This window comes from Megascapheus bottae, chromosome 25 (genome assembly GCF_031878675.1).
Source record: "Megascapheus bottae isolate mThoBot1 chromosome 25, mThoBot2.hap1, whole genome shotgun sequence".
NCBI lineage: Eukaryota > Metazoa > Chordata > Mammalia > Rodentia > Geomyidae > Megascapheus > Megascapheus bottae.
In genome coordinates, this window is record NC_143533.1 from 22,633,988 (window position 1) to 22,661,158 (window position 27,171).

Genomic DNA, 27,171 nt, shown 5'->3' on the forward strand with positions numbered 1-27,171 from the left:
GTAAAGTTTCCTACGTGTGGCAGTGCATACTGACATGTACAAGCAATGAACGTTTTCTGTGGTAGTGGCAGTGCCACCTTCGGCACAGTTCTTTCTCACTGACGTCATCTAGCCCTCTGAAATCTTTATTGGGATCTGTAGATTATATTTTTAAATAAGCAGGTATAGAATGAGCTGTAGGATTTTACTTTTAAGAACACAGTAACATGAAAATGACAATGATATGGACACAGGTGCTTATACTCCTTTGTTTTCAGTTACAGTACCGGTGCCATAATAGAATCATTTGCTCAGTTTTAAAACAGCTAATTTTCTAGACTAGATTTTCTATTTTATCTCTACTAAAGCTTGTGGTTTAAGTAGCTGCCATCAGGTAAATGCTTTTGCCCAGAAGAACACTATAATCTGTTCATGTTAGAACTAAGAAATCCTGACATTTAAAATCTAAGTTAATAATCTCAAGGACAAGTCTTATTAGAAAATAGAGTTATAGAGACTTAGGTAAAAACTACTGCAAAAAATTCTCCTCCCTGGATTGGGGGCTTGAATTTTGGGCCTGGACAATGTCCTGAGATTCTTTTGCTCAAGGCTAATGCTCTATGCCACAGCGTAGTTTATTGGAGACAAGGTCTCATAGACTTTCCTGCCCAGGCTGGCTTTGAACCGTGAACCTCAGATCTCAGCCTCTGAGTAGCTAGGATTGCAGGCGTGAGCCACTGGCATCCAGCCAATTTTTAGCTTTAAGGTGATAACTTTCAGAGCTATAGGACTTTTAGAACGCAGGGACAGTACACAGATAATAGTTAAAAGTCAACAATGAAAACAGAGTCTATGACTAATGAAGAGGGGACAGTAGAAAATATTTACAAAAGAAAAACAGGAATGAAGAAGTACCAGCCAGAGGTTAAAAAATCAGTTGTCTGTAACCATACTGAGGCCTCTTCGAGCACTCAACACCTTTGCTTTCTTCTCCTTTCGTTCTTGCTCATGCTTTTTCCGCTGCTCTTCCCTAAGAGCAACAGGTCATAGATTAGTTCTAGCAAACTGCTGCTGCACCCAGCCTTGTAGGAGTAACACTGGGCATGTGGGTACTGCCCTTTGAAGGGTTGGGTTTGTTTTTGGGGGGAGTCTTGGGGCTTGAACTCTGGCCTGGGCCCTGTCCTGAGCTCTTCAGCTCAAGGCTACTGCCCCACCCCTTGGGCCACAGATCCACTTCCCCTTTTCTAGTGATTGATTGGCTCTGAAGGGTTGGGTTTTGAAGGACTAGGCGGTAGAAAATGAGGCCACATTAGCTGGATGTGGTGGCTCACATCTGTAATCCAGGCTACTCAGGAAGCTGAGAGCTGAGGATCAAGGTGCAAAGCCAGCCCAGGCACTAAAGACCCAGAGACTCTCATCTCCAGTTAACCAGGAGAAAACAGGAAGCAGGGCTGTGATTCAAGGGATGGGGCAGTAGCCTTGAGCTGAAGAACTCAGCGATAGCGCCCAGGCCCAGAGTTCAAACCCCATGACCCACAAAAAAAAAGAAAATGAGGCCACTGTGTTTGAACTCTTCTCATGCCACTCTTTTTGTTCAGTAGCAGAGAATAAGCTCAGAGCCCTCTGCTTCCTAGGCAAATACTCTACCATTTGAGCACTCTAGCCTCTTAACTGTGTTTAGGCCATGTAATCCATCTGCCATGTTAACACCACAGCACGAAGCTCCTGACAGTGCCCGCCTCGCACTTCCAGACTCTGCGCCAATGGAAACACACTTCTTATAAAGTAATACTGTTCTCTTGTCAAGGAGAATGGACTATGACACCCACTTCTAACCTTCCTAATACTACTAATGACACCAGCTTTTGGAGGTGCTTTTGTGGTTTGAGATAAAGTCTCAAGGGGCTGAGAGTTTGGCCTAGTGGTAGAGTGCTTGCCTAGAAAGCATGAAGACCTGGATTGGATTCCTTGTGCCCACGTACATTGAAAAAGATGGAAGTGGTGCTGTGGCTCAAGTGGTAGAGAGCTAGCTTTGAGAAAGCCCAAGTGCTCAGGCCCTGAGTTCAAGCCCCAGGACTGGCAGGAAAAAAAAAAAAAAAGTTTCCAACTGAAAAACGATTGACTTACCTGGTTTGGAGAGGAGGTTGTTTGTAAGATTTCTTATAGAAGCTAACTCTGCTTGCATGTTCATTGAGAGAATTATTTTCTTTAGATTGTCCCCATGGTTTCAGCTTGCCTAATGTAGAACAAACGATTTACAAATATTTTCTTATTTATATATATATATTTATTTATATATATATATATATATATATATTTTTTTTTTTTTTTTGCCAGTCCTGGGCTTAAGCTCAGGGCCTAAGCACTGTCCTTGGATTTTTCTCAAGGCTAGAGCTCTACCACTTGAGCCTTAGCTCAAGCACTTCTGGCTTTTTCTAAGTATGTGGTACAAAGGAATCGAACCCGGGTCTTTGTGCATGCTAGGCAAACCCTCTACCACTAGGCTAAACTCCCGGCTCTACAGATGTTTTATTTACATTGCCATTAACTTCATCTGTGGCTACTTGTTTCCTAGCATTTACACTATTTTATACACAATTTCCAATATATTCTAAAATTACTTTGATTCCATATTACAGATAGAAATCAGGTTGTCTTTTTTTTTTCTTGCCAGTCTTAGGGCTTGAGCTCAGGACCTGAGCTTTGTCAAGGCTAGATCTCTACCATCTGAGCTGCAGCACCACTTCTGGCTTTTTCTATGTATGTGGTATCAAGGAATCAAACCTAGGGCTTCATGCATGCTAGGCAGGCACTCTACCCACTAAAGGCCCAGGCCCAGGTTTTTCTTATAAAAATAAAAATGTGTCATATTTTGAAATTCTTTTTTTTTTTTTTTGCCAGTCCTGGGGCTTGAACCTAGGACCTGGGCACTGTCTTTGCACACTTTTTTTTTTTTTTTTAACCAGTCCTGGGCTTGAGCTCAGAGCCTGAGCACTGTCCTTGGTCTTTCTCAAGGCTAGAGCTCTACCACTTGAGCCTCAGCACCACTTCCGGCTTTTTTCTATGTTTGTGGTGCCGAGGAATCGAACCCGGGTCTTCATGCATGCTAGGCAAGCACTTTAACCACTAGGCCAAACTCCCGGCCCCTCTTTGCATAGTTTTTGCTCAAGGCTAGAGCTCTACCACTTGAACCACAGTGCCACTTCCAGCTTTTTCTGTATATGTGATTCCGAGGAATCAAATCCAGGGCTTTGTACATGCTAGGCAAGCACTCTACCACTAGGCCATGCTCCCTGTCCCTGAAATTCTTATAAAGTCCCAGAAAAAAAACTTATACCACATGCAGCAAACTAAAAATTGACCCTAGCCTTTCGCCATACACAAGCATTAACTCAAAGTGGACCAAAGACCTCAACATCAGACTGGAAACCGTGAAACTGCTACATGATAAAGTAGGAGAGACACTAGAACTCATAGGCACAGGCAAAAGATTCCTGAACAGAATCCCAGGGTCACAAGAGATTGGAGAGAGTCTGGATAAATGGGACTACCGAAAAATAAAACGTTTCTGTACAGATAAAAACATAGTTGCAAAAGTAGAGAGACAGCCAGCCAACTGGGAAAAGATATTCACCAACAATACATCTGACAAATGTTTAATATCCAGTATCTACAGGGAACTCAAGAAACTAATCCCCCCAAACCCAATAAACCATTCACTAAATGGGCAAGGGAACTAAAGAGACACTTATCAGAAGAAGAGATTAAAATGGCAGAAAAACATATGAGAAAATGTTCATCATCTACGGTCATAAAGGAAATGCAAATAAAAACAACCCTAAGATACCACCTTACCCCAACAAGAATGGCCAAGATTTTGAACTCAGACAATGACAGTTGCTGGCGGGGTTGTGGAGAAAAAGGAACCCTACTGCACTGCTGGTGGGAATGTAGACTAGTTCAGCCACTCTGGAAAGCAGTGTGGAGGTTCCTTAAAGAACTGAAAACAGACCTTCCCTATGATCCCGCCATACCACTTCTGGGCTTCTATCCTGAACAGCATGACCCAGGATGTTCTAAGGACACCTGCTCAGCTATGTTCATCTCTGAACTATTCATAATAGCCAGGCGATGGAAACAAGAGTACAAGGGCGAGGACTCAATAACTGCATACCCAAAGCTATGGACATGGTAATGGAAATATAAACATAACTATATAGACATAAAAACCTATGACTCTATAGACATAATGTTTTATTTCATAAATTAATATGTTTCTATGACATACAAACCCTTAGCCTAATTTTGATTAAGTTCTAAATACTAAGTCCCAGAGATTGTAAATAGATTCCCTCCTTGAACACTTGTTTGTTAAACTTGTCATTTAAAATATGATGTAAAAATCAACGTTAATAAATTCTCTAATAAAAAAACTTATACCAAAGAATATCTTAAATTCCAAAAGAAAGTTTTACAACCAAATATCATTTATGCCTATATCATATAGGTATTATGCTTAATATTAAAACAGCAGTTTAAGCTGGGGTCAGTGGAACATGCCAGTAATTAACCGAGTTATTTAAGAGGCTGAGATCTGAGGATCATGGTTTGAAACCAGCTTGGGCAGGAAAGTCTATGAGACTCATCTGTAATTCACCTCCAGATAATTGAAAGTGGCACCGTGGTTCAAAGTGGTAGAATGTTATCGTTGAGTGAAAAAGCTCAGGGATAGTACCTAGGTCCTGAGTTCAAGCCCTACAACTGACCTGTTTCCTCCCCTCCCCACAAAAAAAGGCATTTATTTTCTATGCTTTTCTGTATTCTGACCCTATTACCCTATTAAAATGAATTCAGAATGGAATGGGTAGGAATAGTCTGATGGCAGCAGAACAACTGGGACTAGATCCAGCAGTTCTCATTTCTAGATATTTACCCAGAAGATTCATAATCAGTTTATTTTTAAAATTTTTTGTCAGTTGTGGGCTTGAACTCTGTGGCCAGACACTGTACCTGAACTCCTCACTTCAAGGCTTTTGCTCTACCATTTCAGCCACAATGCCACTTCTGGTTTTCTGGTAGTAAACTAGAGGTAAGAGTCTCACCGACTTTTGTGCCTGGGCTGGCTTTGAACCTTGATCCTTGGACCTCAGCCTTCTGAGTAGTTAAGATTATAGGTGTGAGGCCGGGAGTTTGGCCTAGTGGTTAAAGTGCTTGCCTAGCATGCATGAAGATCCAGGTTCGATTCCTCGGTACCACATATGTAGAAAAAAGCCAGAAGTGGTGCCGAGGCTCAAGTGGTAGAGCTCTAGCCTTGAGAAAGTCCAACGACAGTGCTCAGGCCCTGAGCTCAAGCCCAGGACTGGCAAAAAAAAAAAAAAAAAGATTATAGGTGTGAGTCACCAGTGTCCAGCTGCAAAATCTGTTTATTGACCAGACCTGTAATCCCATATTAGAAGACTACTTGTCACAATAACCAAGTTATGGCATCAGCCTAGTACCCATCAACAGATGAATGGCTAAAGAAAATGACCTGTATAAATAAGGGGATACTGTCAGCCTTGACAAAAATGGAAATCCTATCATTTGCTACAATACAATATGGATTGGAATTGATACCCACCATGTCCAAGTCAAATAAGCCATGCATGCGGAAACATACACTGCATGTTCTCACGTGTGAGAATTGTGGTGGAAGACAAAGGTTGAGAGGATGGGAGAGGAAATTTCAAGAACAATAAGAGGTCTATTGCATGACATGATTCTGGGTAGCAATATATTATATACTTGAAAGTTGCTAAGAGATTTTAAATATTCACTACACAGAAAGAGGCCAGGAACGTGGCCTGGTGGTAGAGTGCTTGCCTAGAATGCACTTGGTTTGCTTTCTTGGTACCACATACATAAAAAAAGCTAGAAGTGGTGCTATGGCTCAAGTGGTAAAGTCCTAGCCTTGAGGAAGCCCAAGGACAATACTCAGGCCCAGAGTTCAAGACCCAGGACTGACAAAAAATTATTTAAAAATTAAATTAAAACGAAAGGCTAGACTCATTTGTGTAGCATATTTATAATAGTGTTCAAAGTAGACAAAAAAAAGGGAAGTTATGTGATAACTTTTTAAATTTTCTTGATTTTTAGCTGAAATTATATTAATTTTGAGTTGTGATATTGTTTACAAGTTATAGTGTTGGTTAAAGTGTACATGATCCAATCAGTTTTAAATCATATGTCTATTTGGTTCAAGGACAGGGAAGGAATTCTAGTAAAGTGTGGTTTCCACTCAGGTAGTAGAGTTTTCATACAAACATTAATTCATTTTTATTGTTTGGAATCAAACCTAGGACTGGCCTCATGTATTCCATGCAAGCATTTTACCATTGATGTCTTCTCGTCTTTGCACAACCATTGGCAGGCCTTACATACCTTTGTGTGGCTCATAGTTGAGGGGACGAGACAAACTTGCTTTCAGATCAAATACTCGTTTCTTATCCGAGAGTGGAGTCTTCACTGCCATCGTTGTCAACTTGAATGGAGTAATGACTAAAAAAAATGACCCCCAACATTAGAGGGCTTACTTAGACTAAAGACCTAGTATAGTTCTTTTCATTTTTTAAATCAAATGATCACATCTCTTGTCAGAAATAATCTGGTTTACACTTGATTTTATAAGTTGTGGGAAGGATTTAAGGAAAGAGTTATACTTAATTTTGCGAAGTTATATGGTTTTACCAGAAGCAGAATTTCCCTTAGTGGTCTTTAACTTTGGTGTTCCGAGTACAGCCTGGTTTTGGGGGTTAATTCCAGATAGAGACACGTGTGGGGACTTTCTAGCCGGAGTCTTGGTCAGTGAACGCTTATGCTCGTTATCTTTAGTAGCGGCTGAAAACCTACAATGACAGGGTGAGCAGTGTGAGAGTACTTACAGCAGGAGGCTAAACCACTGTCCCTCACCAGGCAGCTAAGGATGTCAACCATGGTAAAAGAAGCTTGTGGTATAAGCCTGCAGGCTTCAAGTTCAGGAGCCAATTGGAGATGTTCTCCTTTTCCTCTTCTTTCTGGTATAGCTTCACTTTTATATTTAAGCCAATGGAAAAATTTGTTTTTAGCAGGCCCCCATCTAACTAATTAAATGAAGATTATCTGTGTGTGGTGTGTGAGTGTGTGTATAAGACATTTATATATATATATCTTGGGGCTGGGAGTTTGGCCTAGTGGTAGAGTGCTTGCCTAGCATGCACGAAGACCCGGTTCGATTCCTCAGTACCCCACATACATAGCAAAAAGCCAGAAGTGGTGCTGAGGCTCCAGTGGTAGAGCTCTAGCCTTGAGAAAGTCCAAGGACAGTGCTCAGGCCCTGAGCTCAAGCCCATGACTGGCAAAAAAAAAAAAAAAAAAAATATATATATATATATATATATATATGTCTTATAAATAAAATTTGTACTTAAGGACATTAGATTAAACCAGAAAACAATCCAAATGAAGATTCTATCTTATAAAACAACACCTTTTTTCCTCAATCCTTTTTTGCCTCCATTTCTTTTTCCCCCTTTAAGCAAACACTAAAACATATCAGATTTTTTTTTTTTTTTTTTTTTGCCAGTCCTGGGCTTGAGCTCAGGGTCTGAGCACTGTCCTTGGACTTTTGCAAGGCTAGAACTCTACCACTTGAGCCTCAGCACCACTTCTGGTTTTTTTTTTTTCCTATGTATGTGGAGCCGAGGAATCGAACCCAGGTCTTCGTGCATGCTAGGCAGGCACTCTACCACTAGGCCAAACTCCCGGCCCCAGAAGACTGCTTTTCAATGGTAGATCGCTTGTCTAATAGGTCGGACTGGGTTCGCTCTTCAGTACCAAAAACCCCGAAAACCAAAAATCACAACATATTTTGTAAGTTCAACCCGCAGGCTTCCCCATTTACACTTTGGAGGGATCTCTTCACCTGACGTTCATTTTGGTTGCCGAGAGCGTGGTCCGCTTGGCAGAGCCCTTCAGACACGCGGCGCTCTGCCTCGCAGGCTTTCGGGACTGCCCGGGAGAGCAGCACGGCTGCGTGGGCGTGCAGGCCACAGGGAGTCTTCCTCTTGCAGGAACTGGAGTCACTACCCTTCCCTTACTGCCAGGCTGCTTCTGGGAAAGAAATGTACCACTTTGAAAGCTTGGCTGCCTCCACAGCCCGTGTGTCCAAACGGTCAAGTTCAGAAGAGTCTTCCATTACCCAACGTCATGCCCACCCATGACCAGCATCCTTTCCTCCCTAGCAACCCGTATGACACCACGCTGGTGGTTGTGTTGCTGTGGTGATTCAGATGGAAAGAGCAATGTCGAGATTTGCTGAAAAAATGTGGTACAAAAAGCCTCTCCCAGCTGCCACATAGCCAGTCACTTCACAACAGAACAAATGCAGCACCACCGTTGCTGACAGCCAGAAAGGAAGGAGGAAAACACTGATTTTCCCACAAAGGATACAGTAGAGGGCTGATGAAATACAAACATCAAGATTGCCTTCTATGGGGCCGGGAGTTTGGCCTAGTGGTAGAGTGCCTGCCTAGCATGCAAGAGGACCCAGGTTTGATTCCTTGGTACCACACACATAGAAAAAGCTAGAAGTGGCGCTGTGGCTCAAGTGGTAAGGCTCTAGCCTTGAGGAATGCAGAAGGACAGGGCTCATGCCCAGAGTCCAAGCCCCAGGACTGGCCAAAAAAACCAATTATCTACTACATATTCAGCATATGGAATCTACATATAATCCCATATAGTTCATCTCCTGTCAAGCAACATTTTAGTATTTTCTTTTTGCTCTAACATTTTCATATAAAATCTTACTTCTTTCTGGGGTCTGGCTTCCAAAACAATCCACCTACCTGTAAACCCAAAGAAAAGGGAAGAAGGTAAAAGTAACGTTCACTGTGAAATGGCTATGAAGGATTCTACTTGGTCACCTTAAATATTTTCTATTATTACTTCAGAAGGAAAGGGTAGAGAAGAGGGGAGGTGGGGGAGGGAGGGAAGATCAGAGAGAAATACTATTTAGGAATCATACTTCAGTCTCATTAGGAGCATGAAGTTTAGCTGGGTTTGATGGTAGCTCTATATCCTACCACTCCAGAAGCAGAGGCAGCAGGATCAAGAGTTTAAAACCAGCCTTGGCACAGTAAGACCCTTGATTTAAAAAAAAAGAACACGGTTTGTTTTCTGCATACCTTCAGTTCACTAAATGAGTTGTGTTCTTCGAAGTGTTTCCTTTTTCTCTTAATATATTCATCAATGGATTCCATTTCCTTAAAACGAGCTTCGTGAAGCTTCTTAAAGTCTAGGAAGTTCCCCCCCAAAACGAAAATGAGCAAGACAACATCCATTTTTTCCACCTTCTCTGTGTCTTTTAACTTCACTATCATCTCTGCTAGAGTTCTAATTTTTTGTTGATGTTGTTGTTGGTCACTGACCTTGAACTCTTTTTTCCTTGAGCTCTTCCACTCAAAACTAGTGCTGTGCCACTTTGAACCACAGCACCACTTCAAGTTTTCTGGTGGATAATCAGAGGTAAGAGTCTCAGGGACTTTACAGTCCAGGCTGGCTTTGAAGGTGATCCTCAGATCTCAGAATCCTGAGTGGCTAGGATTACAGTAGCCATGAGCCACTGGCGTCAGTGCCTGGCCAAACTTCTAATTTTAAAACACTTAAGTTTCTGGAAACCTGGAGGAAATCATGTCGATCTCATAAACTGTCAGGTGTTCAGCATCTTGATGTTGTCTACTTTCCTGACATCTTGGTTTACTAAGGAAAAGACAGTCTTGTTTTCAACTACTAACATGGGTCAAATGGCTACACCCCATCATTCCAAATTGGATTTTGCGAGAGTGTGATTGTGTAAACTGGAGGTCAAGCCCAAGGCCTGAAACATCATCTATTACTAAAATATAACCGTCTATCCCCTCAACACTGGTATTTAATTTATCATGCTTAGAAAGCTTAGACAATTCTAGACTAGCTAGGTAACAGTGGCTCATGCCTGTAATCCTTGCTACCCAGGAGGCTGAGATCTGAGAATCATAGTTTGAAGCCAGCTCAGGAAAGGAAAATCTTACCTAAGGTGAGACTCTTACCTCCAACTACTAATTAGAAAATCTGAAGTGGTGCTACGGCTCAAAGAAGCAGAATACTAGTTTTCAGTAAAAGAGCTCAAGGACCGTGCCCACCCCTGAATTCAAGCCCCAGGACTGGGACTGCCTAGCATGCACAAAGCCACAGGTTCAATTCCTTAGTACCACATACCCAGAAAAGGACAGAAGTGGTATTGTATCGCAAGTGACAAAGTGCTAGCCTTGAGCTGAAAGTGTCCAAGGACAGTGCCCAGGCCCTGAGTTCAAGCCCAGGACTGGCCAAGAGAGAGAGCTAGAGAGAAGGAGAGAGGATTAAAGGTGATGGCAGCACAGGTAGAAAAGTCCCTGTGAGACATTTTCAGTTGATTAATCAAACACCAGCAGTGTCACACTGGCTCAGGTGGTAGAGCACTAGCCTTGAGCACGAAGACGACCAGGAGTTCAAGCTCCCCAAAAAACAAAAATTAAAAATGTGAGGCTGGGAATGTGGTTTAATGCTATAGCACTTGCCTAACATGCATAAAGCCCTGGGTTCGATTCCGTAGTACCACATAAACAGAAACAGCAGAAATAGAGCTATGGATCAAGTGGTAGAGCGTTAAGAAGCTAAGGGACAATATCCAGGCATTGGGTTCAAGACCCATGACAAACAAAAACAACAAAAAGGTAACAAGTTTACAAGTCCAAAACCAGATTGTCCTACATTAATTAGAAACTTAGTGGTTACTGTGCCCAGAATGTCTTGGACATTTGTTCATCCAGTATTTGCAGGACTCGCTGACTGGTAGATGTATATGCTATGTTAGGTCATCAGTCATAGGAAAAATATTCTCAATCTGGGTATCCACTGGCCAATACAGGAAGTACAACTGTTTCCATTTTACATTGAGGAAGTCAGGTTAAGGAAAACCTGCCCAAAATTTGGAAATGAGAAAATGAGAGCAGAGCATAAATCGTAGCTCAGCTTCGGTGAATTTAGCTGCTCCAGCCCAGCCTTCCCTCACGTTTGTACACACACTTACTTGGAGTAGCAACTGCAGTTTTTTTACTGTTAGCAAGTTTGGAAATTCCATCTGTGTAGAGAGACTTTTTTTCTGGAGGTTCCTTCAAATCTTCATTATCTAAATTCAAAGACACAAAACTAATTAAAAAAAAAATGGTTTCCAGTAGCTCTAATGCTGGAGTAATCAAGATGACTTTTTAAAAATGATCATTTTGGGCAAGTGCCCATGCACTGACATCAAGCCCCAGGCCAAAAAACAAAAGCACAAATGAAAACATAGGGGCCGGGATCGTAGCCTACTACTAGATTGCTTGCCCTAGGCTCAATTCCTTGGTATCACACACACAGAAAAAGCCAGAAGTAGCCTTGTGGATCAAGTGGCAGAGGGCTAGCCTTGAGCAAAAGGTGTCCAAGGACAGTGCCCAGGCCCTGAGTTCAAGCCCCAGGACTGGAAAATCAAACGGAACAAAAAAACATACATTTTATATCTCTAAATAAAATTTCTCTAATTACTCAAAAAATACATTCAGCATCGCATATTCTCACTGACATGTGGAAGTTAGATTTAAAATTCAACGGATATGACAAATTATACAGGATGCTAGATACCCATATGTAGTGAGACAAAAAGAAGATAGTTGTAGGAGAAAAAGACTAAGTTGTAATACCTAAGCACTTCTTCATATGTATATAAAATATTCATAGTGAAACAGACTCCCTCCAAAGTAAGGAAACAAAAGACCTTTTCTTTTTTTTTTTTTTCTTTTTTACCAGTCCTGGGGCTTGAACTCAGAGCCTGGGCACTGTCCTTGGGCTTCTTATCTTTTTGTGGTCTGGGCCTGGGCATTGTCCCTGAGCTCTTTATCTCAAGACTCCTGCCCTATCCCTTGAGTCACAGTGCCACTTCTGCTTTTCTAGTGGTTAATTGGAGATAAGTGTCTCAGGGTCTTTAGAGCCTAAGAGCCTGGGCTGCTTTGAACTGCAATCCTCAGAGTAGCTAGGATTACAGGTGTGAGCCACTACATCCCTTTAGGGCTTTTTTTCTTTTTCTTTTGCCAGTCCTGGGCTTGGGCTCAGGGCTTGAGCATTATCCTTGGACTTTCTCAAGGCTAGAGCTCTACCACTTGAGCCTCAGCACCACTTCCAGCTTTTTGCTATGTATGTGGGGTACCGAGGAATTGAACCCGGGTCTTCGTGCATGCTAGGCAATTACTCTACCACTAGGCCAAACTCCCGGCCCCTAGGACTTTTTTTCTTAAGGCTAGTAGTCTGCCAATTGAACTACAGCACCACTTCCACCTTTTTCCTATGTACATGGTACTGAGGAATCAAACCCAGGTTTATGTGCATGTTAGGCAAGCATTCTACCACTAGGCCAAACTCCTTCCTGGTACTGGACTTTTTTCCCACATTTTCAAATGACTCTGTACTCCTTGTCTCATATGCAATGTATTCACGTGAACATTTGAGGGAAGGTAGAGGGAGGGCACAGAATCAGTGGAGAATGAGTGACAAAGTGCAGCAGTGGACACGGATACAAGTGAACTATGCAACTTGCGGGCAGAGATGGGAAGGAGGGAATGGAGAGAATGAGCGAACAGATAACACTATACAAAAGGAAGGAAATGTGCTTATTACCGGATACATGTAAAAGTAGCCATGCTACATATTCCCTCTAAAATCGCCATAAACTAAAGCGTTTTGGGGTGGACTGGGACACCATACTAATGAGATCAGTAGCTCCCCAGGAGCAGATCAGTAGTTCAAGGCCATGCCTAGGCAAAAAGTCAAGCACGCCTCATCTCAACCCATACGCCAGATATGGCGGCGTGTGCCCATCAAACTAGCTAATCAGAAGATGTAAACAGGAAGAATCACAAAAGGAAAAAAAGGAAGGGGAGGAGGAAAACTATGCTAATAAACTTCTTGAACCCTACATGCATATGATAATGTGCTTGTTGTTCAAGAAACACACCTTAGTAATACAGGGACCTATCTGAAACCAAACCAGTGGAGGAGGTAGACAAATAAGACTGTCACTAGACTCCAAGGCCGACGTAGAGCGGCTGAGACAAAATAAGGACTCTCCTGTTCCCAACAGGTACTGCCTTCCCTGCACTTGGCGGCTACCAGTCTTATTCTACTTCCTATAAAAGTCAGGGCTTGAAATGTAGTTCAGTGACAGAGCTTAATGTTCTGTTTATGATCCTGAATACTCAGGGAGAAAAGAAAATAAAAAATGACCTGAAGCCGGGCACAGTGGCTCACAGCTATGATCTTAGCTCCTCAGGAGGGTGAGATCTAAGGATTATGGTTCAAAGCTAGCCTGGGTGTCTGTGAGACTCCTATCTCCAATTAACCACCAGAAAACTGGAAGTGGCGCTGTGGCTCAAGGGGTAGGGCTGAAGAGCTCAGTGACAACAGCAAGGTCCAGAGTTCAAGTCCCATGACGGTTAAAAAAAAAAAAATGACCTGATAGCTTTCTGCATTTGGTTCTAGCTTTTAATTACAAAATACTTAAACATTCTATAAGCTGGTGTTACGAGCTGAATTATAGTTCCCACTGGGATAAGTTCAAGTCCTAATGGCTGGTACCTGTGACAATGACATCAAGAAACAGGCTTTTGAAAAGCCATGTTGAGCCTCTTTGGGTAGATTTAGATCATGTAAGATTGGTGCCATTGTAAGATGAGACAGAGACAATGGTGTGATGGGGAGGACAGTGGAAATGTGGCTTCAGGCCTAGGAGTATCAGGCATCAACAACTATCACTTAGAACTCTTAGAAAGATGAGAACATCAATCTCCATACCTTTCATTTCAGTAGGGCTTGTGGAAACTATATTCCCATCTCCTTGGTCTGGCAGAGAAGGAATTTCTCCAGTAGTTTTGGGATCCTGGTTTTCCTGCTTTTCCTCATTCTGGAATGGAGTAGGATCACTTATTTTTATCTTGGGATGATCCTGCTGCAATTTTAAAAGGAAACAAACTACATGAATGTCTCTTATGTCTGGACGCAGTGGCACACACCTAGAATCCCATTTACTTGGGAGGGGGAAGACTGGCTCTGGGAAGGCCACATATCAACATGAAAACGTTGAGTGTGGTGGTGAGAAGCCACAGATAGGAGGATCTACGACTGAAGTCTGAATCTACTGAACAAAACTGCAAGATCCCATTTGAAACATAACTATAAAGAAAAAAAGGGGGCCGCAAGTTTGGCCTAGTGGTAGAGTGCTTGCCTTGCATGCACGAAGAGCCGGTTCCATTCCTCGGTACCATATACAGAGAAAAAAGCCAGAAGTGGTCCTGAGGCTCAAGTGGTAGAGCTCTAGCCTTGAGAAAGTCCAAGGACAGTGCCCAGGCCCTGAGCTCAAGCCCAGACCCAAAAAAAAAAAAAAGAACTAAGGGTATGGCCCATGTAGACAACTCCTTAGCCAATGAAAGGCCTTGAGTTCAAATCCCAGAACCACTGAAAGTAAATATTGTATGAAAATAAGGAGAAAGGGTCGGGAGTGTAACCTAGTAGCAGAGTGCTTGTGTAGCATGCATGAAGCCCTGGGTTCGATTCCTTGGTACCACATAGACAGAAAAAGCCAGAAGCAGTACAGTGGCTTAAGTGGTAGAGTGCTAGCCTTGATAAAGCCCAAGGACAGTGTTCAGGCTCTGAGTTCAATCTCCAGGATTGCAGAAATAAAGAAATAAAGGAAGGAAGAAAGGAAGGAAGGGAGGGAGGGAGGGAGGGAGGGAAGGTGAACAAAGAAGAAGCAAAGTAGGAGAGGAAGACTTGTGGGTGGCAGTGACAGCTCTGCTTCTCTGCCTTCCCAGTGCCATGTCAGTAAACTGCAAGAAGCAAGATGGTGAGTTTGCTTATGGCTGGTAAATTCATGCTAAGGGACCTAGCCACCTATATAAAGTCAGAAAACAAGAAAGAAGGACCTTGTCTAAATGAAGAAGAACACAACCACAGAATATGCAGAGCAACTGAAGGAAGCCATAGCAACCCCACTGTTGAATGATGTAAATGCAGAGTAATTACCAGGCCAGGAGCAGCCAAGGAAAGAGAATGTGGTACAGTGCTTGCCGAGCATGCACCAAGACCTGGGTTTGACTCCTTGGTACCACATACTTAGAAAAAGCCGGAAGTGCTGCTGTTGTGGTTCAAGTGCTAGGGATCTAGCTCTAAGAAAAGCCCAAGGACAGTGCTCAGGCCCTGAGTTCAAGGCCCAGGGCTGGCAAAAACAAACCAACAAATATACTCTGGAGTTTGGAGCTGCAGCACAGGGTTCAGCAGCCATATACAAGGGAAGCTCCCTAACACAGTGCCAGCGCTGGCTCAAGTGGTGCTGTTGTTCAGTTTGCACACTTCATTCACCTGGGAGTCAGACTTCCCATGGGCTCTCTTGTGCCTGCGCCTCTTCCTTTTGGTGACATGGACAACTGGCTCCTCACTGCTGGGCTGTGTCCCAGTCTCATCACAGAAGAATGCTGCAGTTTCCTCTTCATCCTAAAACGAGAGACCGTGATCTGCCATGTTCTCTGCCATATGCATATACATACAAAAGATTGCTCTGAGACCACAGTAAAGGGAAAAATCAGAGTAAGGTCAGAATAACAGCACCTGCACTACTAAAAGTCAAAAGTATGGCCAGGATCTGGAACATCCCACACAGAACTGATTATAAAAGAAATCACTGTATGAGACACTGGGGGTGTGGCCCAGCGGCCTCTGCCAGGACTTGAATTAAATACCAGTGACATGGGAGAGAACACCGAATGATATGGCTGCCCTGTACAATGGAGCACAGAAGAGCCAAGTATGGTGGCATATGCCTGTAATCCCCGTTCTTAGAAGACTGAGGCAGAAAGCTGCGACTCCAGGTCAAGCTTGGCTAAGTTATAAGCCATGTTGTTTGTTCTAACGGTCTACAGTGCATCGACTATTTCCAATTCATTGGGAGGACAGTAGGCAAGGCACACAAGTTTCTTCTACTTCTTTACCTCCCCTCCTGGCCTGTCTCTTGTGATGGTCCTCAGCTTGAACTCAGGACCACTGGCTCAGCTTGCTTGCTCACATAATAGTCTACCATACCTCCAGCCTGGCTTTGGCTGCTTAATTGGACAGGGAGTCTTACAAACTGTTCTGCAGCTGTCAAGCTTCCTGAGTAGCTATGATTACAGACAGTGCCCTCTGTTTAGGACCTTGTGTTCAATAGGTTATATGGCATTTTAGATCATTTACAACAAATAATTATGAAAAGTTTAAGTATCTAATTATTAATGACCTATGTGGTAATAACCTGCATACCTTAAACCATCGTAATTAGTGTTAATTGCTCATTAAACACAATTGTTCAGATGATAGAAAATACTACTTACCTGACTATTATTTTCTTTCCTTGCTTCCAAATTGAGGTGGGCTTTCAAAGATTTTAACAACTTGTCTGCCTGCAGAAGAGATCATTAGAGCCAAGAAATAAGCAAGAAAAATATGCTGGAGAGTTTCATTTTCAAATTCATTAAATGTTCTCTGGTCAGGCTGGAGGACCAAGTCTGGATGGACAAAAATGGCCCTTGAGTTCAGGGGCCTCATCCTAAGGGAAAGTCAGACAAAGAAAAAGGCAACTGCAAGATACTATGCATTAAGCTGGGTGTGGTGGTTCACACCTGATCTGAGGATCACGGTTCAAAGCCAGCCCAGCCACTAAAGTCCATGAGATCCTTATCTCCAATTATCCACTAGAAAACTAGAAGTGGTGCTGTAGCTCAAGAGATAGGGTTGAAGCCTTGAGCTGAAGAGTTCAGGGACAGCACCTAGGCCCAGAGTTCAAGCCCCATGACTAACAACAACAACAAAACCACCAAAACAAAACCTGTGCTTTAGAAGGTCAATAGCATTGGGTTCTCTGTCTCTGTCTCTCCCTCTCTCTCTCTCTCTCTCTCTCTCCCTCCCTCCCTCTCTCTCTCTCCTTTTTACCTAGCCTTTGAGGACTAGAGGCTATCAATTTATGGTGGCCTATCCACTAAACCTTATGCTCAGTAAAGTATGGTAGGAAGGGCTGGGAGTTTGGCCTAGTGGTAGAGTGCTTGCCCAGCATCCACAAAGACATAAGTTTGATTCCTTGGTACCACATATATAGAAAAGGCTGGAAGTGGTGCTGTGGCTCAAGTGGTAGAGCTCTGGCCTTGAGAAAACCTCAGAACAGTGCTCAGGCCCTGAGTTAAAGCCCCAGGACTGGCAAAAGAAAAAATGGTAGGGAGCCTGAAATGTGTATTGGCATATGCCAGATGTTTTGCTTAGGGCCTGAACCTTGGTTACATCCTCCAATCCACTCAACCAGAATGCTTTGCACCAAGTTCTCAGGCACTATTCCATCTACTATAAAGTGCTGTATTTCCTACTTGTCCCTTGGGGACAATTTCTCTTGGGGTCTTGTCTAAGATGGAGATGTTCAGCATATTAGATGTCAAACATTCTTAGTTCTTCCCTCGCCCACTCTCCCTTCTCTTCTTTGGTCATGGGCTAGGCACAGTGGCTCAAGCCTGTATCCTAGCTACATAGGAACAGGGGATTGAGTTTTGAGGCCAGTCTGAGGAAACAAACAAACAAAAAAAAAGTTGTAGAATTTCCAGCTTCTTATCTCACCAGCACTTGGGAAAGGTGGTTTGTGGCTGTTATCCCAGCTAGCAGGTAGATGCAATGGTTGGGCTCAGTAGCTCTCATCTCCAGCAATGTGGGGAAGCACAAACAGGGTCACAGCCTAGGTAGGCCTGGGAATAAAGTGAGAACCTTCCTCTGCTTCTGGCTTTTGGGGATGCAGCCTCGGACAAAATTTACTTGGTAGGGCACAGCTGTAATCCTAGCACAAGGGTGGCTGAGAGCAGAGGGCGGGGTTGAGGTTACGTAACTACTCTATCACATGAGGGGGAAAAGAAAAGGCCAGCAGTGCAGTCTAGTCGTAGAGTGCTTGCCTAGCATACATGAGGCCCTGGGTTCCATTCCTTGGTACCACAAACACAGAAAAAGCTGTGGCTCAAGTGGCAGAACAAGTGCCTTGAGCAAAAGGCAGCTCAGGTACAGTGCGTACAGGGCTACGGCCCTGCGTTCAAGCCCCAGGATTGGCAAAACAAAACAAAACAAAACAAAAAACACGAAAAGAATCCAGCCAGGTAGCATGAAAACAAAACACGAAAGGGTTGAGTCTGAGGAAGGAAACTAATCATAAAGGATTGGGGATCCCTTAGACACTGTAGCCTGGAACTATTCTCCAAGACACTTCTTGATTCAGAAAGAACTATGCTTTGCTCCTTCTGCTCCAAGTACTGAAAAAACACGTACGGTGACGAGAGCACATCTTCAGAGCACGATCGCGAGGGCACACGCTCCACTCAGGGTGGATTCCCACCTGTCCCCCAGCCCCGTGAAAACTCGGACGAAGGTGTCACTGCTCTTGAGCGGGGGCACCGCCGTGGCCCCACCATGGCCCCAGTCGCACCAGACGGGAGCTCATCCGCAGGGGCTCTGAGACGCCCCCCCCCCCCCCGAGGACGTGCCGGGGGGCTGGGCACGACCGCACTCGGACTCCACTTACGCCGGAGCGTTCCGCGCCAGCCTTTCCTAATTGACGCCCCGCCAAGCCCGTAAACACCGGGATAAAACCCAACCAGCCCCCAAACGCCAGCCTCGGCGCCACCGCCGTTCCCGAGTTCTAAGCAGCGAGCCCCAGATCCCCGGGCCCGCTCGGGGGGCCAGGCCGCGCCTCCCGCCCGGCCCCGCCGCCCTCCGCCGCCCCCCGCCGCCAGCCCCGCACCTTCAGGTTAGCGCGGAGGCCCAGACTCTTGGCCAAGTTCTGCAAGTCTCCGTACTTGAGGGAGTCCAGCTCCTTGGCGGTCGGGACGGTCATGGCGAGCCTAAAAAGCCAGCTGAAACGCCGGGAACGAGAGCTTCTCCTACCCCTCGCGCCACCCCGAGCGTTAGCCCGAGCGCGCTGTAGGTTGAGTTTAAAAATGAAGAATGCCGCTCTCCCATTGGTTGAAAATGCCGTGGAGGCGGAGTCTGGCTCTGACCAATCGCAAGGCTGATTTCCGACCCGACGGACGCCCGCCGCCCCAGTTCACGGGGTGAAGAACGACCTGCGAGGCGGGCCCGGGCGAGCGGCGTCGTCCAATGAGAACGCGGGAGCCCCGCTGGGGGCGGGACTTGGTGCGTGTTCGAAACAGGCGCGCGCGCTGCGGGAACATGGCCGCCCTGCGCCGTCCGCGTTACCCCGGGCCGTCCCAGTGTAGCTTTCGTCCTGGCGTTCAGGAGGCGACCGCGGACGACTCTTCTAGGGCCAGCTCCATGGAGTGGGACACGCAGGTGGTGAACGGGTCCTCGCCGCCCGGCCCCACGCAGGTGGGAGCGGCGGAAGCCCCCGCCGGCCCGCGGCTGCCGAGCTGGCTGCAGCCGGAGCGGTGCGCCGTGTTCCAGTGCGCGCGGTGCTTCTCGGTGCTGGCCGACTCGCTGCACCTGGCCTGGGACCTGTCGCGGTCGCTCGGGGCCGTGGCCTTCTCCAGTGAGTGCGGGGAGGCCCGAGGGCCGGCCAGCCGGGCGGGATCCGGCCGGGCGCCGCGCCCCACGCCGCGCCCGGTGTCCTCGCCCGTTTCTGGGGTGGGTCTTGGGGCTTGAGCCCGGCCCTGTCAAGCCGCGGCTGAAGGGCCTGAGACGCAGCTCCACCTCCACACACACACATATATATATTATATATATAACCTTTATAGTTATATGTGAAGATAAATATATAATTCATATATAAATTTAAACATACATATAAATATATAAATATATGTACATGTATACGTATATATTTTCCCCCCTGCCCGGGCTGGCTTTGAACCTTGATCCCCAGATCTCAGCCTCCTGAGAAGCTGGGATGACAGGCCTGAGCCTTCGCTGTTTTCCTTTTCAAGCGCCCCCACCCCCCCTCAGGGGTTTCCATGTTTCCATTCTGTCTCCATTTTGTCTCCCCAGGAGTCACAAACAACGTGGTTTTGAAAGAGCCCTTTCTGGTTGGTCTCAAAGGCTGGCTCAAATACAGGTGGGTAGAGAGTTTGGGGGGGGGAGGGGGGAGGCTCTAGTCCTGGACTGTATGAGGAGGAGGAATGAGGAGGGGACACAGATGATGCGGTGCAAGCAAAGTTTTCTGTTTATTTCCTTTACATAAGGTTCATGAAGGAAACCGACCCTTGAGTCTTATTTATGAGCAATCTACATATGTGTGACATGTCTCTCACATTTAAGTTATGCTAAAATGGACATGAATCTTTCAATTGATGGCATCTTAAATTTAAATCAGGATCCAAGATTACTGATTATTAATAATAATCCAAGACATTGCACCATCATTTTATTGTTGACAGGTTTATTGCAAGTAATTCCCCAAAGCATTATTGTAATGTGTACATATGCGTATGTATGCATGTTTATAGGTATATATTAGGATGTACGTAAATATCCACACATATATGTATACATATATAGTTTTATGCTGATTAGGTCCTCCAACCTTGGGCCTGTCTGTGTCTGCCTCAGAAGCAGCAGGAATTACAGGCATAGAAATGGATACTTTTCTTTTTTTGCTGGCCTTCAGGCTTGAACTCGACCTGGTCACTATCCCCAAGCTTTTTGCTCAAGGCTAGCGCTCCACCACTTGAACCACAGTTCCCTTGCAGTTTTTTGAGTAGTTTGTTGAAGATAAAGAGTTTCATGGACTTTTTGTGCCTAGACTGGCTTCAAACCGGGATCCTCAGATCTTGGCCTCTTGAGTAGGGAGGATTACAGGCATGAGCCACCATAGCCTGGCTCAAATGAATATATTTTTTATTTATTCTCTGATTATCCTTCTTGCCACATTCTGTCTTTTCCTGCAGCACTTACAACCTTCTATTCTGTAGTTCCTGTGGAATTCCTATTGGCTTCCATTTGTATTCTACCCATGCTTCTTTGGCTGCTTTGAGAGGTCACTTCTGCCTTTCTAGTGATAAAATGGTTTGGTGAGTAGATGTTTTATCAAGTAAAACTTTTTATTTTCAAGAATCTCTTGTGAAAAGCTAAGTATTTGTATTAGAGATGATATTAACTCAGGTATTATCCAAAAAGAATAGCAGTGTATATGACATAATTTTTTTTTTTGCCAGTGCTGGGCTTGAGCTCAGGGCCTTAGCACTGTCCTTGCACTTTCTCAAGGCTAGAGCTCTACCACTTGAGCCACAGCACCACTTTCAGCTTTTTTTCTATGTATATGGTACCAAGGAATCGAACCTGGATCTTCATGCATGCTAGGCAAGCACTCTACCACTAGGCCAAACTCCCAGCCCCATGACATAACTTCTTAATATTATGATTGTTCTGTTTATATTCTCATCATGTTGTCTTAGTGGTTACCCCACAAAATAATTCAAAATGGTATTTGACTTATTTACTCATTTGGACTAATATTTGTTCTATATTTCCATCTAGCTATCTCTTAAGAACAAAAGCTGTAGTAAATGCATCCAAGATTGATATTCAGAATTTACCTCTTCCAGAAAAGATTGCAGAGGTAAACTTTTCATGATTGTACAGTTCTTTTAATGTAGATAGATCATTTTAAATGGTACTGGGAATTGAATCCAAGAAGTGTTTGAGCTGTGTCCCCTGTATAGACAGACTTTTTATTCATAATTTTTTCAGTCATGGGATTTGAACTCAGGCCCTGTCCGAGTTTTTTTGCTCAAAGCTAGTACTAAACCTTGAGTCACACCTCCATCCTCTTTGCTGGTAAGTTAGACATGGGCGTCTCTTGGGGACTTTCCTGCCCACTGACTTCCAACCCTTATCCTCAGATCTCAGCTTCCTAAGTCACTAGGATTACAGGTGTGAACCATCCACTTTTTATTGTTATTTTTGAACTTTGGCTTAAATTCAGGGCTGGGTGTCTCACCTGGGTTTCTTACTTTTTCATTACCACTTTGGGTATGACTACAATTCTTTTGCTAAATAGTTGGAGCTAAGAGTCTCTTGGATTCGTCAGCCTAGACTGGCTTTGAACATCAGTCCTCACAGCACAGCCTCTTGAGTAGCTTAGCTGTGAGAGGCATGAGACTGGTTCCTAGCTAAAGAATTTTTTTTTTGGTGGGTGGGGGGAGTGTCAGTTGTGGTTATTGAATTCAGGGACATGGGTGCTGTCCCTGAATTCTTTTGTTCCAGGCTATCACTCTACCACCTTGAGCCACAGCCCCACTTCCAGTTTTCTGTTAGTTAATTGGAGGTAAGAGTCTCATGGATTTTCTTGCCCACGCTGGCTTTGACCTGCAATCCACCTGAGTAGCTAGAATTACAGGTGTGAGTCACCAGTACCTGGGTAAGGTTGATATTCCTAGCTCCAAATAGTGATATAAAATAGCTGAAATTTGAAGTGGCTTCCAACTAACAAATTGAGAGTTAAAATACATGATGTCCTGACAGTTATGTATTTCTTTCTCCAGCTGAAAGAGACAATAATGCTAACACATGCTCGCTTAGATTCACTCACCAAGATCCTGAAGGAAATGACTTTTCACCAGTCCAACCCAGAAAATTGATCCTTGGTTCGTCAGATGCGACCATCAGATTTAAGATGATGACTCTTCAGCAATCAGTGCTCTCTGGTAATTTCTGAAAGAACCTGGCTTCAAGAATGGGGTTTGGCTGGGTAAGGTGTCTCATGCCTGTAATCCCAGCTACTCAGGAGGTTGAGACGTGAGGATCTCAGTTCAAAGCCAACCCAGGCACAATTAATCACTACAAAACATGAAGTGGGGCTATGGCTGCAGGGGTAGGGTGGTAGCCTTCAACTGAAGAGCTCAGGGACAGTGCACAGGCGCAGAGTTCAAGCTCCATAACTCACCAAAAAAAAAGGGGGGGGGGGTTTATAGCCAGGCACTGGTGGGTCATGCCTGTACTCTTAGCTACTCAGGGGGCGGATATCTGAGGATCACCTGGTTAGGGAAAAACCATGATTTTTATTTCCAATTAACCATTAGAAAACTGGAAGTGGTACTGTGACTCAAAGTGGTGAAGCACTAGTCTTGAGCGGAAAAAGCTTAGGGACAATGCCCAGGCCTTGAGTTCAAGCCCTATATAATCAGCAACAACAAAAAGAATGGGCTTTGTGTAATGTGCCTTATGCTGACTTCTATTCTGACCTTCCAATAGATCTGTGAAGCTGTTTATAGATTAAAAATGTCTTTCTAGGTTTTATTGCTATTTGCCTAAGTACTTGTTCTAGTTTAATTTCCTAAAGACATGTCCCTAAAGACATCTTAGACTGCAAATTTAGAGTTTTGAGTGCAGTGTCTAACAAAGTGTGGTTAGTTGGAAATACAATTGGTGTTAATACTGATTTACCTGCATTTCTTCACGGAGCCATTATGTAAAATAAATGCAATATTCTGTCAGTCATATTTAATAATTTGATGGCAATGTACTGTCTCTTATGTTGTAAACTGAGCTTACTATTATTGGAAGTAATAAAATTTCACTTATTTTATTTTTATTTTTGTCAGTCATGGAGCTAGACCTGGGCCTTGCCCTTGAATTCTTTTGTTCAAGGCTACTTCCAGTTTTCTGGTGGATAATTGGAGATAAATAGTCTCATGGCCTTTTCGGCCCTGGCTGGCTTTGAACCATGATCCTCAGATCTCAATCTCCTGAGTAGCCACTCCTACAGGTATAAACCACCAGTGCTGGGCAAAATGTCACTCTTTTAAGTACTTACCAGAATATCTAATACATAAGGTATTATGCTAAATGATGGGGATATTTTTTACAACGCCCAAAGTGGAAATAGTCAAATCATTATGTAAACACAGAAAATGAGAATTGAAAGGGTTTTGAAGCCAAGGAACAGCACTATAAGCACATGTATCAGGTGACTGATTTGGTCTGCAGTTCAGTTCGGGCTTCTGAGGGGGTGAAGTCTTAGCAGTGGCCTGACTTAAGAATTATGAGGCATCAGAATATGCAGAATCCCTTCAAAAGCCTGCAGGAACTGCAAAGGCTTTCAGCAAATGAAGCTCAGGGACAGGGCTCCAAAGCCTGAGTTCAAGCCCCAGGACTGACAAAAAAAAGAAATAAGGGGCCGGGAGTTTGGCCTAGTGGTTAAAGTGCTTGCCTAGCATGCATGAAGACCCGGGTTCGATTCCTCGGTACCACATACATAGAAAAAAGCCGGCAGTGGTGCTGAGGCTCAAGTGGTAGAGCTCTAGCCTTGAGAAAGTCCAAGGACAGTGCTCAGGCCCTGAGCCCAAGCCCAGGACTGGCAAAAAAAAAAAAAAAAAAAGAAAAAAAAAAAGAAAGAAGTGAGAGCCTAGGACACTTGGCTGCATCTTGAGCTTCTTAATGGCAGACACCTTCATTTTTGTATATCAAGCTGTAGCACAGTACCAGTCAGTGTTTACTAAATGACTAGTCTCAAAAATGAGAAAGTATACTATATGAAGCCGGGTGTAATCCTAGCTACACCTGTAATCCTAGCTACTCAGGAGGCTGAGGTCTGAGGATCAAGGTTCAAGGCCAGCCTGGGTGTTAAAGTCCATGAGATTCTTAACTCCAATTAACCACCAAAAAACCAGATGTGGCACTGTGGCTCAAGGGGTAGAAACTCACACCTATCTACATATCAAGACACTCAGGTCCTTTTTCTTTTTTGGAGCCTGAGTCAGCATAGGCCTATGGAAAGGCTTTTTCTCTCATTAACCCAATTCACATGAAATTACTCAATTAACAACAGACAACGGAATTTCAGTGCATTCTCAGCCCATGCTGCTTTATTGCTAAAGGTATATATATATGTATATATATACACACACACACAGGTGCAGAGTTTCCAAACTCATACAATAGTTCCTTTTTACATGAAGGAATACAATTTCTTCTTCAAACTCCCCAAAGATGCATAGATTAAAAAAGCAAGCTGCCTTTTGTAATACTTCAAACATAACCAATAAAAATTCATTTAGCATTATTTATGGAGCAATGGAGAAGATGTAGAGCAAGTGCACGCAGTGAGCAGTTTGGTACTTAAAGGAGAGTGAATTAAACCTTTGTGAAAGATAATCTAGTATTAATCCTTTTAGTTACAGAGCGGTGACTTTTTTTCCTTAAAAACTACAACTGTTGTTTAAAGCAAAGTACTGCTAGAATTCCTTTCTTAACTCAGGGAGGGTCCATGCTGGGATCAAGCCTAGTGCAGAAATCAATTAGTCAGTGACCACATACCACCAGCAAAGGAGACAATGTTTTCAAAATAATCTGTAACAAAGCAGAGCTGACTCCAGTGGTAGACGAGTATGAGAAGGGGGTGGAAAAAGCCAGTACTAGCACATGCACATGCTGCTTTAAACAACAAAAAAACTGTGCAGTCTAGCTGATTCAGCAATAAAACTTTGGTTATAAAACAAAACAACACAGTAATGAGAGGACTCAAACTGCAGATGGTAAGAGTACTTGTGTGACCCCTCCCTGTGGGGTCCTTCAAGACGGATCAGCACTACAATAGAAATTGCTCGGTTACCTACAAATCTTTAAGTACACGTGTACTGGTCCCATGCACCCTCAAGATTCTGGATTTTTTGTTTAAAAAAAAAAATTAGCTATGTTGCCTCAGCTGGCTTCACAATCCTGCATAAGCCTGATCGCAGGAGTCACCAGATAATTCTGCTCCATCTGGATCAAGTTCCTAGTTTTTTAAGTAACCCCATACTGAACTCTATATAAACCTCACCAGACAAACCCTGCATCTAGTTATTTAACATGCTGTATACTGCTGTCCCCTAAAAACTGGTCTATTTTTCTATCTTTTCTGAAACTCTGCACCTTTCTGATTATTCTAACCACAGCAATTTATTTCCTTAGCCAACATGCTTAGTGTGCGTCTTGTTTTTAAACATGCTTAGGAAATAACTAGAAAAGAGGATGAGCCCTGTTATGCTCTATTCCTGACAGTTTAAATGTGATGTAATTGCCCATTTATCTTCTTCCTATTTTCAATGGAAGATAGAAAAGAAAAATTGGACTAAACCCACATTATTGGTTTAAGTATCTATTGCTTTGTTATTAAGTGCATATATAAAGTTACCACCTAATAAATGTGAATTTCAATCATGCAACAGAATATTCATATTCTAAAATGCGGTATGGACCTGCCCCCACTATTGCTTGCATTTTAACTAGGCTCAGTGCCAATAAACATGCAGAGTAAATCCCTTGATTCAAAAGAACTATAGAAAATAACAATACATGCAAAATTTCCACTGAAAATATGAACTAGTAAAGTAATTCCTTAGAAATGCAGGCACATCTATCATAATGCTGCTTCAGAACAGATGCACACGCCCTACACAAAAGGTTAAAAATTAGGACCAATATCCTGTTATGAAAGGCTTATAAGGAAATCCTGCCCTTTGAGTAAGAGATGATGTAAAAACAGGTTAAGACAGAATTGAGAGATGCACAGTCTTAGAGAATGCTAAGTTTTCTTGGCCATTGGTTGACAGCTCTATCACTGAGCATATGCAGTATAGGGAGATGTAAAAATGCTCTTAGGCAGAATGGTTTCTTCTCTTATTCACAGAAATGAGCATTACCTGCACAGTTCCCTGGGGAAAAGAAGTTGAAGAGCAGAGCTAATACAATGTAAACTCAAGCACTAATGCCCTGAAATTTAACGTAGCCCTCTACCTTTTTAAAACTGTGGGCCAAGGGATCCTTCCAAAATGGTATAATTAATAGCCAAGCAATGCAAGAACTAGAAGCAGTTTGCTTGCACCAACAGCACCATGAGAATGTAAACTCCTGGAGGCCAAGGGTCTCTATATTTTGCATATCACAGGTACATAGAGAGTAAACATGAGACCACAGTAACTTTGACAGTAATTAACCACATACTTTGAGACTACAAAAACGTGTGGCCTATTTTAGCATTATGTACTGTTAGCATGGCTGTAAAGGGTGGTCTTTAGTTTTAATTATTGACATCACTGTAAGTAGCCATGTCCCCATGATCACACGGACGTTGGAATATTGCTTGGT

General features: G+C 43.7%; 2 protein-coding genes across 2 annotated transcripts; one reads left to right on the forward strand and one right to left on the reverse strand.

The window, feature by feature from the left end:
• Positions 1–799: 799 nt before the first annotated feature.
• Nusap1 (nucleolar and spindle associated protein 1) lies at positions 800–19,072 on the reverse strand. The gene is made up of 11 exons (XM_090318583.1): positions 18,893–19,072; positions 16,461–16,529; positions 15,457–15,588; positions 13,894–14,047; positions 11,102–11,200; positions 9,180–9,289; positions 7,919–8,106; positions 6,706–6,863; positions 6,400–6,516; positions 2,107–2,215; positions 800–1,009 (listed from the first exon to the last, which is right to left on the reverse strand). The coding sequence occupies exons 1-11, from the start codon at positions 18,983–18,985 to the stop codon at positions 913–915; spliced, it is 1,326 nt and encodes a 441-aa protein (XP_090174709.1). The 5' UTR covers positions 18,986–19,072; the 3' UTR covers positions 800–912.
• Positions 19,073–19,245: 173 nt separating this feature from the next.
• On the forward strand, positions 19,246–23,556 carry Oip5 (Opa interacting protein 5). The gene is made up of 5 exons (XM_090318580.1): positions 19,246–19,636; positions 20,092–20,158; positions 20,991–21,113; positions 21,580–21,661; positions 22,587–23,556. Exons 1-5 carry the CDS (start codon positions 19,249–19,251, stop codon positions 22,680–22,682), a joined length of 756 nt encoding a protein of 251 aa, XP_090174706.1. The 5' UTR covers positions 19,246–19,248; the 3' UTR covers positions 22,683–23,556.
• Positions 23,557–27,171: the final 3,615 nt, after the last annotated feature.

Coding starts and splice junctions, on each gene's coding strand:
- Nusap1 (XM_090318583.1), bottom strand. CDS start 18,985: ATGACCGTCCCGACCGCCAAGGAGCTGGACTCCCTCAAGTACGGAGAC. Junction 8,107..9,179: donor ACTCATTTAGTGAACTGAAG/GTATGCAGAAAA, acceptor TTTCTTTCCCAG/AAGCAGCCTGGCAGTAAGGG. Junction 6,517..6,705: donor TAAGGGAAATTCTGCTTCTG/GTAAAACCATAT, acceptor CATTTTTTTTAG/TCATTACTCCATTCAAGTTG.
- Oip5 (XM_090318580.1), top strand. CDS start 19,249: ATGAGAACGCGGGAGCCCCGCTGGGGGCGGGACTTGGTGCGTGTTCGA. Junction 21,114..21,579: donor TCTAGTGATAAAATGGTTTG/GTGAGTAGATGT, acceptor ATTTCCATCTAG/CTATCTCTTAAGAACAAAAG. Junction 21,662..22,586: donor TTCCAGAAAAGATTGCAGAG/GTAAACTTTTCA, acceptor TTCTTTCTCCAG/CTGAAAGAGACAATAATGCT.